The sequence below is a fragment of the Microcaecilia unicolor genome, chromosome 6 (genome assembly GCF_901765095.1).
Source record: "Microcaecilia unicolor chromosome 6, aMicUni1.1, whole genome shotgun sequence".
NCBI lineage: Eukaryota > Metazoa > Chordata > Amphibia > Gymnophiona > Siphonopidae > Microcaecilia > Microcaecilia unicolor.
The window spans coordinates 21,715,540-21,730,774 of NC_044036.1; the positions used below are offsets into that span (position 1 = coordinate 21,715,540).

Below are 15,235 nucleotides of genomic sequence, written 5' to 3' on the forward strand. Positions count from 1 at the left end.
CTTTTGTGTTGTTGGACTTTTGTGGAAATCGTAAACCCCACTTTGTTTTTGTGTGTATGTGTGTCAGTGCATATATGTTTATAAATATATATCCCTACATGCATGTGTCTGTGAGAAGGTGTATTACAATGTGTGTGTGTGTTGGTTCTTTGTATGTCTGTGATCATATGAGACGACATATAAACAAATGAATAAATAACCAACAATACATTAGACCAGGCCTTCTCAACCCAGTTCTCGGGGACCCATCAAGTCCCATCGGGTTTTCTGCATACCCACCATGAATATGCATGAGATAGATTGGCATGCACTTCCTCCTTGGTATACAAATGTATCTCATGCATATTCATAGTGGATATCCAGAAAACCCAATGGCACTTGGTGTGCCCCAAGGACCGGGTTGAGAAGCTCTGCATTAGATGATTAAAACAAAACTCCTACTAAACCCCAACTTTACAGTAATCCCTGGATTCTGGCGCCGAAAAGTTAGGTGCACTCTTGAGATGTGTGCGCAACTTAATTGGACAAGCTAATCAATGTGAATAACTGGACGCTAACCACAAATTACTGACATTAATTGGTGCCAATTAGGATTATAATACTCCCACAGCGAGTGTTTCAAAATGGGGAGGGGTATGGGTGGATCAGGGGAGTTCCTAAAATGTTGGGCACAGTCGTATAAAACAGTGGGTCTGTGCACCTAACTTGGGCACCAGGATTTACACCAGGTTTCGGCAAGCATAAGTCTGGAGCCCAAAGTTAGGCCGTGGGAATCTCCAATGAACGCTATTCTATAAAGAGCATCCATTTATAGAATCTGGCCCTAAGTGCATAGATGTCCTACCTAACATTCAACATCAAGTAGGCTGAGCCATCCTCACAAAGGAACTATACCTCTTGATGTGTGACAGCAAAATGCTCAAAAGTCTTGCATTATGTGTGTGTGTATGTTCGCTGGGGTGGTGGGGTGGGCAGTTTGCAGGATGGTGGAGCAGTTGTGGAGGCCCATAGTTTTGGGGGTGAAACAGATTGCTGGATGATACGTTTTGGAAGTGGGGCAGTTTGTGCAGTGGTTAGGCTGCTGGAAGAATGGTATGTGGTGGAGACAGCTTGCAATGAGGTAGAACAATTATGAGATGTAGTTTTCTGAAGTGGGACTGTTTGTGGGTGGTAGAACAGTTGCTTGGGGGGGGGGGATCTCATATGGGTTATGGTGTAGCCCCTTTCTGGATTTTGTCTAGTTTGTCTAAAATCTCTAGAATTGGCAAATATTCTACATAATTTCTCACTAATGACCTGTGCAGAAGTATTATCACTTTTTCTTTACTGGTAATATATCTTCCTAGGTCCTTCTGGCTTTGATTATGGGCTTATCACACTAACTTGCAATCCTCAGGCATGAATCATCCCAAGATCTTTCCACTTGTCGGTATATATCAGTTTCTCATCCCCCATCAAGTACTGCTCCCTCAGAGTTTTGCACCCAAAATGAATGATTTTGCACTTTTGTGCACTGTTTTAACTACAATCTCTTGACCACTCTCATATTTTCATATATCACTTTTCACTTTGTTTACTTCTTCTGTGGTGTCCAGTCTATTGCAGCTTTTAATATTATCTGCAAAAAGGTAAACTTTTCCTTTTAACCCATCTGCAATGTAACTAAGATATTGAAGAGAACTGACCATAGGACCAAACCCTCAGGCATGCTAACAAATCATCCTTGTTTCCACCAAGTGAATTCCATTTACTATTCTTTGTTGTCCATCAAACAGTATTTAATCTAGGGCACCACTAGGTCACAGTTTATTTGCGAGAGAAGATTACAGTCAGTCAGAGGGAGCATAAGACATACTGGGAGATACTTGGAAATTAGGGTTCTTTCACACCATTCAAGAAAATAGTGAGTCTTGGTCTTTTATCAGCAGCTACTCCTAAAATCATTCACAACAGATATTACAACTAACTCTGTTTCATGCTTCCTCCTCACCCTCCCCCAAAATATAGATGGAATGTAAACTCTATTTCATTTTGCAAAATCTAACAGTCCGAAAAACACCTTTTTAATAAACTTTCCTTCAAAATGTAAATTTGATACTGGCTTATAAAACTGTGGATCATCCAGCTTTAGACCACTCTTTTTCCAGCTGAGGCTTCACAATGGCCTGTTTTAAGGCACTTGCCCCCAATTCTATAAACTTGTGTGCTCAAATTTATTTTGAAAACTTAAAACCAGCTTAAAACCTAAGCGGCTACCATAAAATCATAAATAAAAAATACAAACAAAATATAAAGTCAACACAAATATGCTGCTGCAGTCAAATACTATCATTTTTCTATGCTGGGTGCACAGCTTAATTCAATAATTGGCTGTTAATTGGAGTTAGCCAATTACTGGCTATAATTGGACTTAAGTGGCACCTATTAGCAGTTATGCACTAACTGTCCTTAGTTGCTATACTATAAGTTCTGCGCTCAAATTCCAGAACGCGTAACTTCAAGGCAGTGTGGACCTGGGAAGGGCACTGGTGGGTCGGGAGAATGACAAGCAGTTATGTACACAGCACAGGTTATACATGCCTAGAATACTAACCATTTACATGCTCATGCCTACAGTTAAGCATGTAAATGTGACCATTTGAGAATTTACCCCTTGGTAAATAACCTTGCTTCAAAGATGTATCAGTTAAACTTACTAACCAAAGCACCATTATTTCTCCAATACATTTTACCAAGGGTGTTGGTAGAGGGTCTACTTCAGAAGACCCTGGTTTAGGTGTCCCAATAAATTCTCTACATATGGCTCTATAAGATGATAAAATAAATGTTAAAAGTACAGGGCAACTAATCAAAAACTCATTTTGGGATGAGAGATAGCTAGATGGTCTATGAAAGGACCTTCTACCAAATTCTGTTCACTCTCTCCACTAAATCAGAGCCTTTCCTCTATAAATACATAGTCAGGTCTGGTTTTGCTGAGAAGTCTTGATTTTCCACAACTACTAGAAAGGTCATGGCAATGATCATTTCTGCTTTATCAGAAGTCTCTTGAGTTCAACTCTAAGAATTCTGCAATGTTGACTCTTGAAAGAGAGGATCCAACAGAACTTACCTCTGAAATACAAGTATCACTTTACTTTCTTAATTCGCTTTCTTTACTTCAGGAAAACTCTCCCAATAACTGACCAATTGCCTCAAGATAAAATCACTCTTTGTATTATTAGCAAATTGTTTATTGTATGGGACTTACATTTCTGTAGATCTTCTTCCGACCCCAATGTCCCCTGTTCTTTAAGTAACTGCAGTCCAGGACAGTACCATGGACTTCCATATTTCCTGTTTTTTATTGTCTTTTTTTTTTTTTCTTGGTGCTATGGTTTCCAATGCTTCAGATAAGGCTGAATTCCAAGTTTTTGCTTGACTATCTAATGCTAAATGGTCAAAATTCACCAATTTATCCTTTAACTGGTCAACAATTTTAAACCAGATACTTTTTTTTCTAAACTTGATTTACCAATTCTCTATTATTTTATTCTGTTGCAAACTTTAAATAAAGATTTGGATAAAAGTCTGGAAGAAAAGTCCATAAACCATTAAGGTAGATCTGAGAAAAGCCAATGCATATCTCCATGGGAGTAAGTAGAATGGAATTCTGCTACTTTATGGGATATTGCCAGGTACTAGTGACCTGGATTGGCCTCTATTGGAAACAGGACACTGGGCTACATGGACCTTTTATCTAACGCAGTATGGCAATTTTTATGTTCTTAAATACAACTGACAAATAGTGATCTGTCCATGAGATTCATTTGACCATTCCACATTATCTGGGACAAGAGTGTAGGACCTTTATGATGTATATGTGCTAAAACTATCTATAACAATGACAAATCATTCATCATCACTCTCTAACCAGTGTTCTGGGGCAAATTAACATAATATCTTGTGAGTTCTTGCGACCTACAGAAAGCATTATACCCTCACCCACTCTAGCCCACATGACCACAGAAACAGCTGCTACCCTATCACCTCTCCTTCCCAATTATGGGCAAGCTTTATTAAGAGGGACTAAACCACCCTTCTTTAGCCAAATTCAGTACATCCAAAAACTAATGCTGGATAAGGTCAGCAACCGTACAAGTTTGTTCTCTATCAATCATATATTCAGGAAAGCTACAGCGCAGGGTGAGTAGTGTTGCTTTATATTTAATTTCAAAAGAGTTTCTATACCTACTCATTCCCAACCATCCCACCTCTCTTTATTTCTGCATATTCCATATCTGCTTTTTCCCAAGGAAATAGGGATCTCATAAAAAGAGTTCGAAGACCCATTATGATCACAAGAAGTTCTAACTTTCTCACAACAACAATTCATGAATATCATATACTAATTTGTGCAATACATTTAGACATGAAGGGGTGTACATAGGTGCATATATGCCCCTTAGGTGTGCCTCTCTGATGATGCACCTCTTCAGTCCATTCATTTTGTAGTGGAGAAATGCTGGCCGTTGACATTACTTCTGGGTACAAAGTTTACCATCCCAGTCTCATATGCTGCACTAGAAATGAAAATGCAATCAGCCACGATCAGCACGTTCTGTAATGGAGAAATGCTGGCTGCTGATACCACTTCTGGGTACATCACTGTCCTTCTCTGCCTCTTTGACTTGAAAGTTTGCTGCTGTTCCACAAGCACTAGATATTGTACACCAGCTGCATGTAAATCTCTATTTCGTGTACCAAATCAGTTTTCAGGGGACTTCATCATACAACTTTTCTAAAAACATGAGCAGGTCCTCCTCCTTTTCTTACTCACCTAGATCTTCAGTGTGATAACTGAGCCTATAGTCAATGTTATTTGACAGAATGTGAACTGATTTTCACTGATCTTTACCTAGTTCCCTAGCCTTTTCGCCACAATCCTTTCCAACAACTTTATTGCATGGTTCATCAGCATTACTTATCTGTAATTACTGCATTCCTAAACATCTCCTTTCCTCTTAAAGACTGAGTTTACCCTTAGCAGGAGATTTGGGGTTTTTAGACTGCAATGAGGTTTGAGGTGAATAACTGTAGAAGTTCATTGTAACCCTGAAAATTCTTGGAGTTACCATGGATCGAAATCTCAAACTTGAAAGTCATGTGAAGAATACAACTAAAAAGATGTTCCATTCAATGTGGAAACTCAAAAGAGTAAAACCTTTCTTTCCAAGGAGCATCTTTCGCAACCTGGTACAGTCAATGGTGCTGAGTCATCTAGATTATTGCAATGCACTCTATGCTGGCTGTAAACAGCAAATCATCAAGAAACTTCAAACAGCCCAGAACACTGCAGCCAGACTCATATTTGGAAAAACAACATACAAAAGTGCAAAACCCCTAAGAGAAAAACTACACTGGCTTCCCCTCATAGAACGTATCACGTTCAAGGTCTGCACTCTAGTTCATAAAATCATTCACGGAGACGACCCGGCCTACATGTCAGACCTTGTCAACTTGCCACCCAGGAATGCTAAAAAATCAGCCCGCACATTCCTTAATCTTCACTTCCCCAACTGCAAAGGACTAAAATACAAACCAATACACGCGTCCAGCTTTTCCTACATGAGCACGCAGTTGTGGAATGCACTACCACTTAACTTAAAATCAATTTACGAATGAATTAACTTTCGTAAATTTCTGAAGACCTATCTCTTCAAAAAGGCATACAACAATGACTAACTAACTGAAATTGTAACACACCACCACTCTACCTTATATCCTGAATGCTTTCTTACTATATCTGTTTGCTTAATTCAATCATGTCATCCATGTTCTTTATGTAACACCGATTGTACCTTCTACTCCGGAATGGCGAAAGCCATGACGAAACATTGTAAGTCACATTGAGCCTGCAAATAGGTGGGAAAATGTGGGATACAAGTGCAATAAATAAATAAATAACAGGGATAAAAGTCACTCTGCTTTTGAGATTCTTGCAAGTAAAAATCCTCTAATTCCTTTTTTGCTCCCTTCTTGTGTATTGTTCTGATACAATTCAACTAGCATTTTATTTGCCTCTCTCACTTTAGAATACATTCAATTTAGTTTTGCTTTGTTGACCCTCTTTTCTATTTTGAACTGTTATTCAAATACAATGTTTTGCTAAAAATAAATACATACATACAATATTGGGATTACCTTGTTTTCTCACCATTCATTGACCATTTCTTTTTATACATTTCTTTATATAGTTTTGTTAGTATGTTACTATGTATGTTAGTACTTTCTGTCCCATTCCTTTCATCTTCATAAATGCTTTGATCATACGTCATTTAGACCTACAGCTTTCCTATTCTTTGTTTTCTCCATCATCTCTGCCATTTCTTTGCTATAATTTTTTTTTTGTGGTGGTGGTGGTGGTGGGAGGGGATCCATTTGGTAGTTTTTCTTTGCTTGTCCTTCTTCAACATCTTAAAGTATTCTCACCACCTCTTAATTTATTTTCAACCCAGATCAAATATCTTCTTCCTTTCCCTGGCCCATGTTATTTTGTACACTATCTTCTCTCTTGCTGTTCAACTCATGGCAGAATTCCTTATGCTAGGTATGGAGGATACAGCAGGGATGACCAAAGGAGGCAACGAGACGACCTGGTTCCAAAACAAAATCCATTATTCTATATCCAAAGAAACAATCCAACTACTCAGCATGGACCATGCTTCTATATGCTGTCATCCTTGCTATGGTTATTGCTTTTTATCTTACATAGTAACATAGTAGATGACGGCAGAAAAAGACCTGCATGGTCCATCCAGTCTGCCCAAGACAAACTCATATGTGTATACCTTACCTTGAATTTGTACCTGTCCTTTTCAGGGCACAGACCATATAAGTCTGCCCAGCAGTATTTCCCGCCTCCCAACCACCAGTCCCGCCTTCCATCACCGGCTCTGATACAGACCGTATAATTCTGCCCTCCCCTATCCTAGCCTCCCAATCACCACCCCCCTCTTCCCCCCACATGCTCCGCCACCCAATTTCAGCTAAGCTTCTGAGGATCCATTCCTTCTCAACAGGATTCCTCTATGCATATCCCACGCATGTTTGAACTCCGTTACCGTTTTCATCTCAACCACCTCCCGCGGGAGGGCATTCCAAGCGTCTACCACCCTCTCCGTGAAAAAATACTTCCTGACATCTTTCCTGAGTCTGCCCCCCCTTCAATCTCATTTCATGTCCTCTCGTTCTACCGCCTTCCCATCTCCGGAAAAGATTCGTTTGCGGATTAATACCTTTCAAATATTTGAACGTCTGTATCATATCACCCCTGTTCCTCCTTTCCTCCAGGGTGTACATGTTCAGGTCAGCAAGCCTCTCTTCATACGTCTTGGAACGTAGATCCCATACCATCCTCGTAGCTTTTCTTTGCACCGCTTCCATTTTTTTAACATCCTTCGCAAGATACGGCCTCCAAAACTGAACACAATACTCCAGGTGGGGCCTCACCAACATCTTATACAGGGGCATTAAAACCTCCTTTCTTCTGCTGGTCACTCCTCTCTCTATACAGCCTAGCAATCTTCTAGCTACGGCCACCGCCTTGTCGCACTGTTTCGTCGCCTTCAGGTCCTCAGATACTATCACCCCAAGATCCCTCTCCCCGTCCGTGCCTATCAGACTCTCCCCGCCTAACACATACGTCTCCCTAAGTGCATCACTTTGCATTTCTTCGCATTCAATTTTAATTGCCAAACGTTTCCTCATTATCATGTACTCTAGAACTTGGCTTTCTTGTGCTTTGTTGCTTTCTGCATATCTTCTTTCCAGCCCACATCTCTTTCTCTAGCTGTCTTCCACCTTTTTAGACATCAAAAGATAAATGTCTAAAAGACTTAACCAACTTATTTCAGAGGTTAACAGGAACAGTCTTAAACTTTGAAAATCCTGGGCATGATGGAGCATGGTGAAACGTTAACTAGACAGTGCAGATATTCAGCACCAACCAATTAACTTTATTTGGTTAAGTTGGAGTGCACAAAGAGTTATTCAGGTAACTTTAGGCCAACACATTCATACTTCAGGTTTCTTTCTAATTTACTTAATAATTCTCAACCACTTTGTGCTCTCAAGTCCTCTCGGGCAACTTGTTTATTGTTTCTCATCATGCATATACCAGATTAGATTCAATTCATCAAACAGCGTTTTGGGTAGCTGCATCTTTTCTATGGCATTCTCTCTCTTCGGGAATAAGAGATAAAATCATATATTAATGTTATAAGACAGGCCTAAAGACATGGCTGTTCAGGGTCACTTACAACTTGGATTTTGTAATTGATTGCATCTGGTTCAATTAGGAAGATTTAATATTTCTAACCAGTCTAGTTTTATGGTCATCAATTACCAATATTGCCTTTTATTTTCTCTTTTTCTGTATTTCTCTTTATTCTTGGCATTGGTCTTATTTTTCCACATAAGCTTTGTATTTTATTTTTAATATTGTTTTTTTTTTATTTATAAGCTTTTATTTTACTAATTTTATGATTGTAAATCGCTTATTTTATTATTCGTGGTAGATCAAATTCAATAAACCATATCATCCACTGATAATGAATTTCATCTCGTTAGCAGTACATTCCCAGTGGTGTTTGACAGGTTTTTTTTTTTTGCTCGTATCTTCAGTAGCACCTATTCACCATCTAAATGCTTGAAATAGTCCCAGAAAACACGGAATGAAAGAGTCCTCTGTGCCTCTCATGCCAGAACCAAGGAAGCACCCACCAAGTTCTCTCCTTCCTTGGGATGTTTGCCATCTTTGCGAACTATGGAAGAATATTTGCATCTCTGATCACTGCACCACTTTCTGGTCCAGGACTGTCAATGTAGACCTCAGAATCTCAGGTTCTGTTTCTACCTTCACAAGGTGCAGAAGCTCGTCTGGATCCACCCTGTCCAAAACACCTTACAAACAACAGCCAAAAGACAATCAGCGTTACAACTCAACATTTGGTCCTGTAAACATCATAGTAACTAGCATTACAAAACCCTTCATAGTCCCAGGACAGCTGTGTGCAGAAATCCTGATGTTTTACTCTTAACCAATGGCAAGACCTTAGAACCCAGTGCTCCATAATACACTAAAGCTCCCGGTCTCACCCAGGTAAATTATGCTTTGTATCCACCCATGTTTTTAAGAAACAAGTAATCCATTGAAATTAAGCTGGACCTTTTACCCTTAATCAAAGAGCAATCCAGGAAACTCAGGTTAAATGAGCAAACACTATTGAGGACCAAGCTAAAGGTGAAACTTAAGCTGCAAAATAATTTTAATGCTCTCATTTTATGTTTGTTACTCATGAAAAAAAGTTTGCTTCTTTATCATATCTATATATCTACATATATCTCTCTATATAAATTATACAGGACTGTACTTGGGAAGAAGCAAATTTTTAACATCCAAAAGTAGATTCAAAAGTCAAGATATAGAAACTCCTGATTCCTGAGACCTTATTTATAGTTCTTTAGTTTGCAAATACTGTACCAACTCCATTATATTCTCTAAGCACTAAAGCCCACAAATCATGAAGGCTGGGGAACGTAACTGAAAAGAATAATGGACCTCAAACTGTCGTTCACTGAGCCAAATCAGTAATCACTCCAGCTACCCAAATACCAACTTCTCAGAATTAATTTAATAACAATCTTACAAAAGCTAAAGGTGATTCCTTAGTCTCAAGAATGAATACCAAACTTAATGGGCTACATTTAAGGATACAGTTTGATGTTTATTGCATCATATTGGTACATCTGTACAAAGTAACTTAAATGGCAACAAGCTCCTTCCTTAAAGAGCTTAAAATGTAAGAATGGGCATGAACAAACTAGTCTTTTGCACAGCATCATTCAGTGACTGGTGACCCCAAATGCTTTCCTTTGAAAAACTCTTAACCAGTAAGCTAGACCTCCAGCCCAATAACGTAACATGTAGGTGAAGAGGTGTGGATTTCGCAGATCTATAGATGGAAAGTCTCCTAAAAGACCTTTACCATTTCAAAGGCATATTCTGAAGGTGAATCATAGTGATTTACAAATAATACCTTTCCATTTTCTAGAGTATACTTGTCCATTACTGGGATGACAGCAGGATAGTAAGATGAAGTATTTGCTTCCTCTTTGAATGTATTCCGTAACTCAGGTTCGGGTTCATGGGTTTCTGATTTTACTTTTTCCAGCTCAATGGCGGGACCTATGTAGTTAAGAGAAAAAGAGCTGTCTACTAAACCAAAGAAAATGAAAAATGTAACCAACTTATCACATATTTCAATTAAATCACAAAGGGGTTTGGATCTTTTGAAACTAAACAAGATGGATCAAAATAGAAAATGAACTACAGAATGAACATGTACACTATTATAAAGAAAAGCTGAACAGAAGGTCAGTGCTACAAGAATTAGTATACAACCTCACCAAAGTTATTCTTCGATGGTCAGCTGATTCTTTAAATTTTTCACTTGGTTCTTTATTTTTAACTCATTTTAAAATGTGCATTAAGGGGTCAATTTTCAGAGGGAGATGAAATTGCTATCAGAAGGCGAAGTGGAAGCAGAAGTTTGGAAGATAGAAAGTTCATAAGTCAGCTGGCCCATGGCTCCGTGGCAGTGTAATGTGCAGGTCAGACACAGGACCTGGGTTTCATTCCTGGATAAGATTTTCCAATCTCCAGGTTTGCCGGGACTAAGAATGCTAAGGAATCCCAATCTTCTACAATGGCGGCATTGAGTGAATCAGTTAATGGGCCCATAAGTGCAGTATTCTGATTTTGGTAGATGGGCCCCGGTCAAGAACTGTTGCTGCAATGACTGGCTAAATGATTTAAGAGGGGATATAAGAACAGAAGAAAAGGCTAAGAGCACTAAAGCCCAATAATTAAGCTAATCCCCAAAGGAATGAGAGGAAACTACTGCTAGGAAAAATAAAAACAACATAATCTGCTCTTTTAAATGAGCTGACAGACTTGCCTACAAATTATAAATCAGTACAAACTTAAACTGACTCAAAGACATAGATGGTTTTAGAAATCCGTAAGACAGGGATGCCATGATTCAAGGAATGCTGGACTACAGAAAACGCTGCACAACGACCTCAATATTCTCAAGATTCAAAAAAAATGACTTCTTTAATCTATATAGGCCAGATTCATTAAGGGTCCAATAATAAGATTGCAGAAAAGTAAATGTAACGTTTTACTTCACATGTAGCAAGAAAATGGGATGCCTAACAGGGTGCTAGATCAGAAGTGGGTGTCAGAGCTTGGAAGACGGGGGCATACTGTAGGCGAATGGGAAAAGAAAAGTATAATAGGATCTGAGCTAGATCTACTGAAATTCCAGCTTCCAAATTCAGGTCTCATTGCTGCGAGGGTCCTGAGCTCAGGTTTTCCGGTGCAAGGGTCCCCTAACTTGGAGATCCCTTATCTGTTCACAAATGACACAGCTCCCAAGTAAATGGAAGTTAAAACCTGAACATCACCTCAGATGACAAAATACATATTCAGCACTAAAACAAAGTAAAAATGCATGCTAATTTTTAGCACACTTTGCTGCTCTGGAATTAATTGTATATGAAGCTCATTTACATGCCATAGCATAGAAACTGCATTAAATGTAGTTCATCCTCTTAACTTCCTGGTTAGAGCAGCTTTTTCTGTGCTAAAATCCTTCCTACATTTCAAGTAGTTTCAGTGTACAGTAAAGCTGCATTAATGCCAAAGTAAACCACTGTATTAAGTACTGTGCAATTTATAACATCTACTTATAAATGGGCTTTCTATTAGTTGAAAGTAGAGACCTGCACGGGAACGGGGTTCGTAGGAAACCCGCGGAACCCACGGGATTCCCGAAAGGACGGAAGCAGTTCTGTAGGGATCCAGTGGGGAAGGAAGCAGTTCCTGTGGGGTTCCCGCGGGGACGGAAGCAGTTCCTGTGTGGTTCCTGCGGGGATGGAAGCAGTTCCTGTGGGGTTCTCGTGGAAGTGTATGCTGCACTTGTGCCAGCCTCTCACTTACCGAATACCAAGTTCTTTGAGTGTTCCTTCCTTGCCTGCAGTACTGCGGCTCAAACCCAGAGACAGAGAGCCGACAGGAAATTTTTTTATGTACCACTAAATTCTTGTGGGACTGGGTGAGGACAGGTTAAATTCTTGTGGGGACGGGCAGGGATGGGTAAGATTACCCACGGGGACGGGCAGGGATGGTTAGATTCCCTATGGGGTTGAATGGGAATGGGTTGGATTACAGTGGGAATGGGCGGGGACAGGTTGGATTTCTGTCCCCGTGCAACTCTCTAGTTGCAAGTCTTTGAGAACACTGTTCATGAGTGATATTTAAGGATCTACGTCTTACAGCTGGAGGCAGATCCAGCAAATTCCATGTAGGTCAGTCAGCTTTCCCTCCTGTAATTGGAAAATGATCCTGGATCAACAGGACAGTGTTCAAACGCTATATGAAGGAGGCATAGTTCTTGAAGAAGGTCACCCACGTACTGAGTTAGTCTAATAACAAAGTAAATCACAGTTTCGATCAACTCCTGTTATAGATCAAGTGAGAAAATACTTGAGGTGGGAATCATGGCAGAATACTTTTACAATGTGAACAGCGCTGGATCCACAGGTTGAGATCCTATGAACCTTATGGTCTAAATACCAGTATTGAAAGGGCAGCTTTTTAAATAATTTGTTGGACCGCCTTTTTTTGACATCTCAGCTGTTCAGTGGCCAGCTTACTGATGGTGTCCTTGTTTTATTGGGGCGCCATCTTGAATCAGTTTAGACAATGACAGGGGCACGCTATGTAAAGAGCTAGTAAGCTGTTGTCTTAGTGTTTTTGGGCACCTACATCATATTTTAAAATACAAGTTTAATGAAGATCCTTTTCTTTGCAGATATAATAGAGGTCTATAAAATAATGAGTGGAGTGGAATGGGTAGACATGAATTGCTTGTTTACTCTTTCCAAAAATACTAGGACTAGGGGGAACACAATGAAGCTACAAATTAGTAAATTTACAACAAATCGTAGAACATATTTCTTCACAATGTGTAATTCAACTCTTAATTTTTTTGCTACAGAATGTGGTAAAAGCAGTTAACTTAGCGGGGTTTTAAAAAAAGTTTGATCACTTCCTAAAATAAAAGTCCATAAGCCATTGGTGGGAGGCGGGACTGGAGGTTGGGAGGCAGGGATAGTGCTGGGCAGACTTATACGGTCTGTGCCAGAGACGGTGGTTGGGAGGTGGGGATAGTGCTGGGCAGACTTATATGGTCTGTGCCAGAGCCGGTGGCGGGAGGCGGGGCTGGTGGTTGGGAGGTGGGGATAGTGCTGGGCAGACTTATACGGTCTATGCCCTGAAGAGCATAGGTACAAATCAAAGTAGGGTATACACAAAAAGTAGCACACATGAGTTGTCTTGTTGGGCAGACTGGATGGACCGTGCAGGTCTTTTTCTGCCGTCATCTACTATGTTATTATTATTAAGATGGACTTGGAGAAAATCCACTGCTTATTTCTACGATAAGCAGCATAAAATGTATGGTACTGTTTTGGGATCTTGCCAGGTACTTGTAACCTGGATTGGCTACTGTTGAAAACAGGATGTTGGGCTTGATGGACTGTCCCCGTATGGCAACACATGTATTTATGGATGACACATCTCCTGCTAAAGTTTGTTTGAACATAATTTGATTGAAACTATAACAGCATTTGAAGTTTTAAAACTGAGACTATCTTGAAACTAACTTATACAAACATATCAATGCACAATTTATTGGCAAAATGGTGCCGGAGGGTTTTGGTCAATGATTATAAGTTTTGTCTGGGGTGACACTAAGTAGCAAATATCTCCTCATGTCCACAGACATTTTTTCTGAGGTCTTTTCCTCCTTTTTGCATTTTTTATGGTGTTTTTCCATCCATGTTTTGCCGATTAATAAAAAGGTATCACCTACAACTTGTTTGATCCTTATTTCTAAATACTCAGGTGAAGTAATGCAGTAACACTATGCACACAGACTCAGCTACTAAATAACCAGAAGACAAGTACACTTCACGGACTTCTGGTCTTCTTTCAACTAAACCTACTAAAAGAACAAAAAGTGCTGAAGCAAATCTGGAGAAATAGGATTATGGCAAAGTTTTTATTAAAGCAATAAAACAGAGAACTATTGGGTATTGTGAAAGGACAGGGCCCTGAGGGGTGAACAGAGGGATATTGAGGGGAAGGGAATCCCAGTCTGAGACCCAGGCAACCACCATACGCCTGGTGACAAAGCTTGGACAGCCTACCATCTCTAGGCAAATTGTAAGTGGTCCTCTATGTCTCAGAGAAAGCGGAGCCCAGAACCAGGATTAGATAACTGGAGACACTTCCTAGCTAAAGGCCTATCTTCTCCCTAAGCTGGGAAGCTAGGAAGTAGCTAGGAATCCACCTTTTGCTGGGGCAGAGTATAGTGATATCCAAGAAAGAGCAGGAGAATGTTGAGGAGCACCACCAGCTGAGTGTTTGGGGGACTTAGAGAAGCCCATGAACACAAGAGAGCCATTGCCAGACAGGATATAGGAAGCTTCCACCTGTTAAAAAGCAGCGCAAGTAAAGTTGTGTTTGTGGGGCCATTTGTAGGGTAAAACCCTGTGCCATACGGCACTGGTTGCAATCTGGTCCTCAGGGAATACCGATCCAGTCAAACTTTCAGTGGAATATGCATGAGAGTGCATATAAATCTGTTTTCTTGGTGGTAGAAAATCTATTTCATGCATATTCGTTGTAGATAGCCTGAAAGTAAAGCCTGACTGACTAGGTGTGCCCTGAGGTCTGGGGTGAAAAGCACTGCATTCAGAAAACAGTGAGACCATGTGGTGGTTTACAAACCATTTGGGCAGTGGCCTCCCTCTTTCACCTCACTTAGCTACAGCAGAAGCACAGTGAGACAGAGGGAAGAAAAGGAGAGACGGAAGAGTTTATTTAAGAGCAGTGTTGTATGTGTGATTTCCTTTTGCTAGTGGGGATACTATTAATTAAGCTGCAGCTGAAAAAGATATAAATTGGATGTTGTCAAGAGCTAAGGGGGCAGGGCAGCCCCAGCTCCCAGCTGTAGGCTGGGAAAAGTTGTTTGGAGAAGCACCTGGGAGGCTGGGACTAAAAGTTAGAAACCAAGGTTCTGATATTCAAAACAATTTAAATGGCCAGGATAGTGCCACTGAA

The 15,235-nt window shown here is 40.1% G+C and overlaps 2 protein-coding genes across 2 annotated transcripts in view; both read right to left on the minus strand.

Moving 5' to 3' along the window:
* The window catches only part of AGBL4 (ATP/GTP binding protein like 4), a 2,274,308-nt gene that overhangs the window by 997,635 nt on the left and 1,261,438 nt on the right, over positions 1 to 15,235 (minus strand). The gene's annotated exons all lie outside the window — the stretch shown is intronic.
* Positions 1 to 15,235, minus strand: part of BEND5 (BEN domain containing 5) — a 114,381-nt gene that overhangs the window by 37,428 nt on the left and 61,718 nt on the right. Inside the window, exon 4 of the mRNA XM_030206025.1 lies at positions 10,080 to 10,228. Coding sequence (XP_030061885.1) covers positions 10,080 to 10,228 — 149 coding nt within the window. The remainder of the gene's footprint in view (positions 1 to 10,079; positions 10,229 to 15,235) is intronic.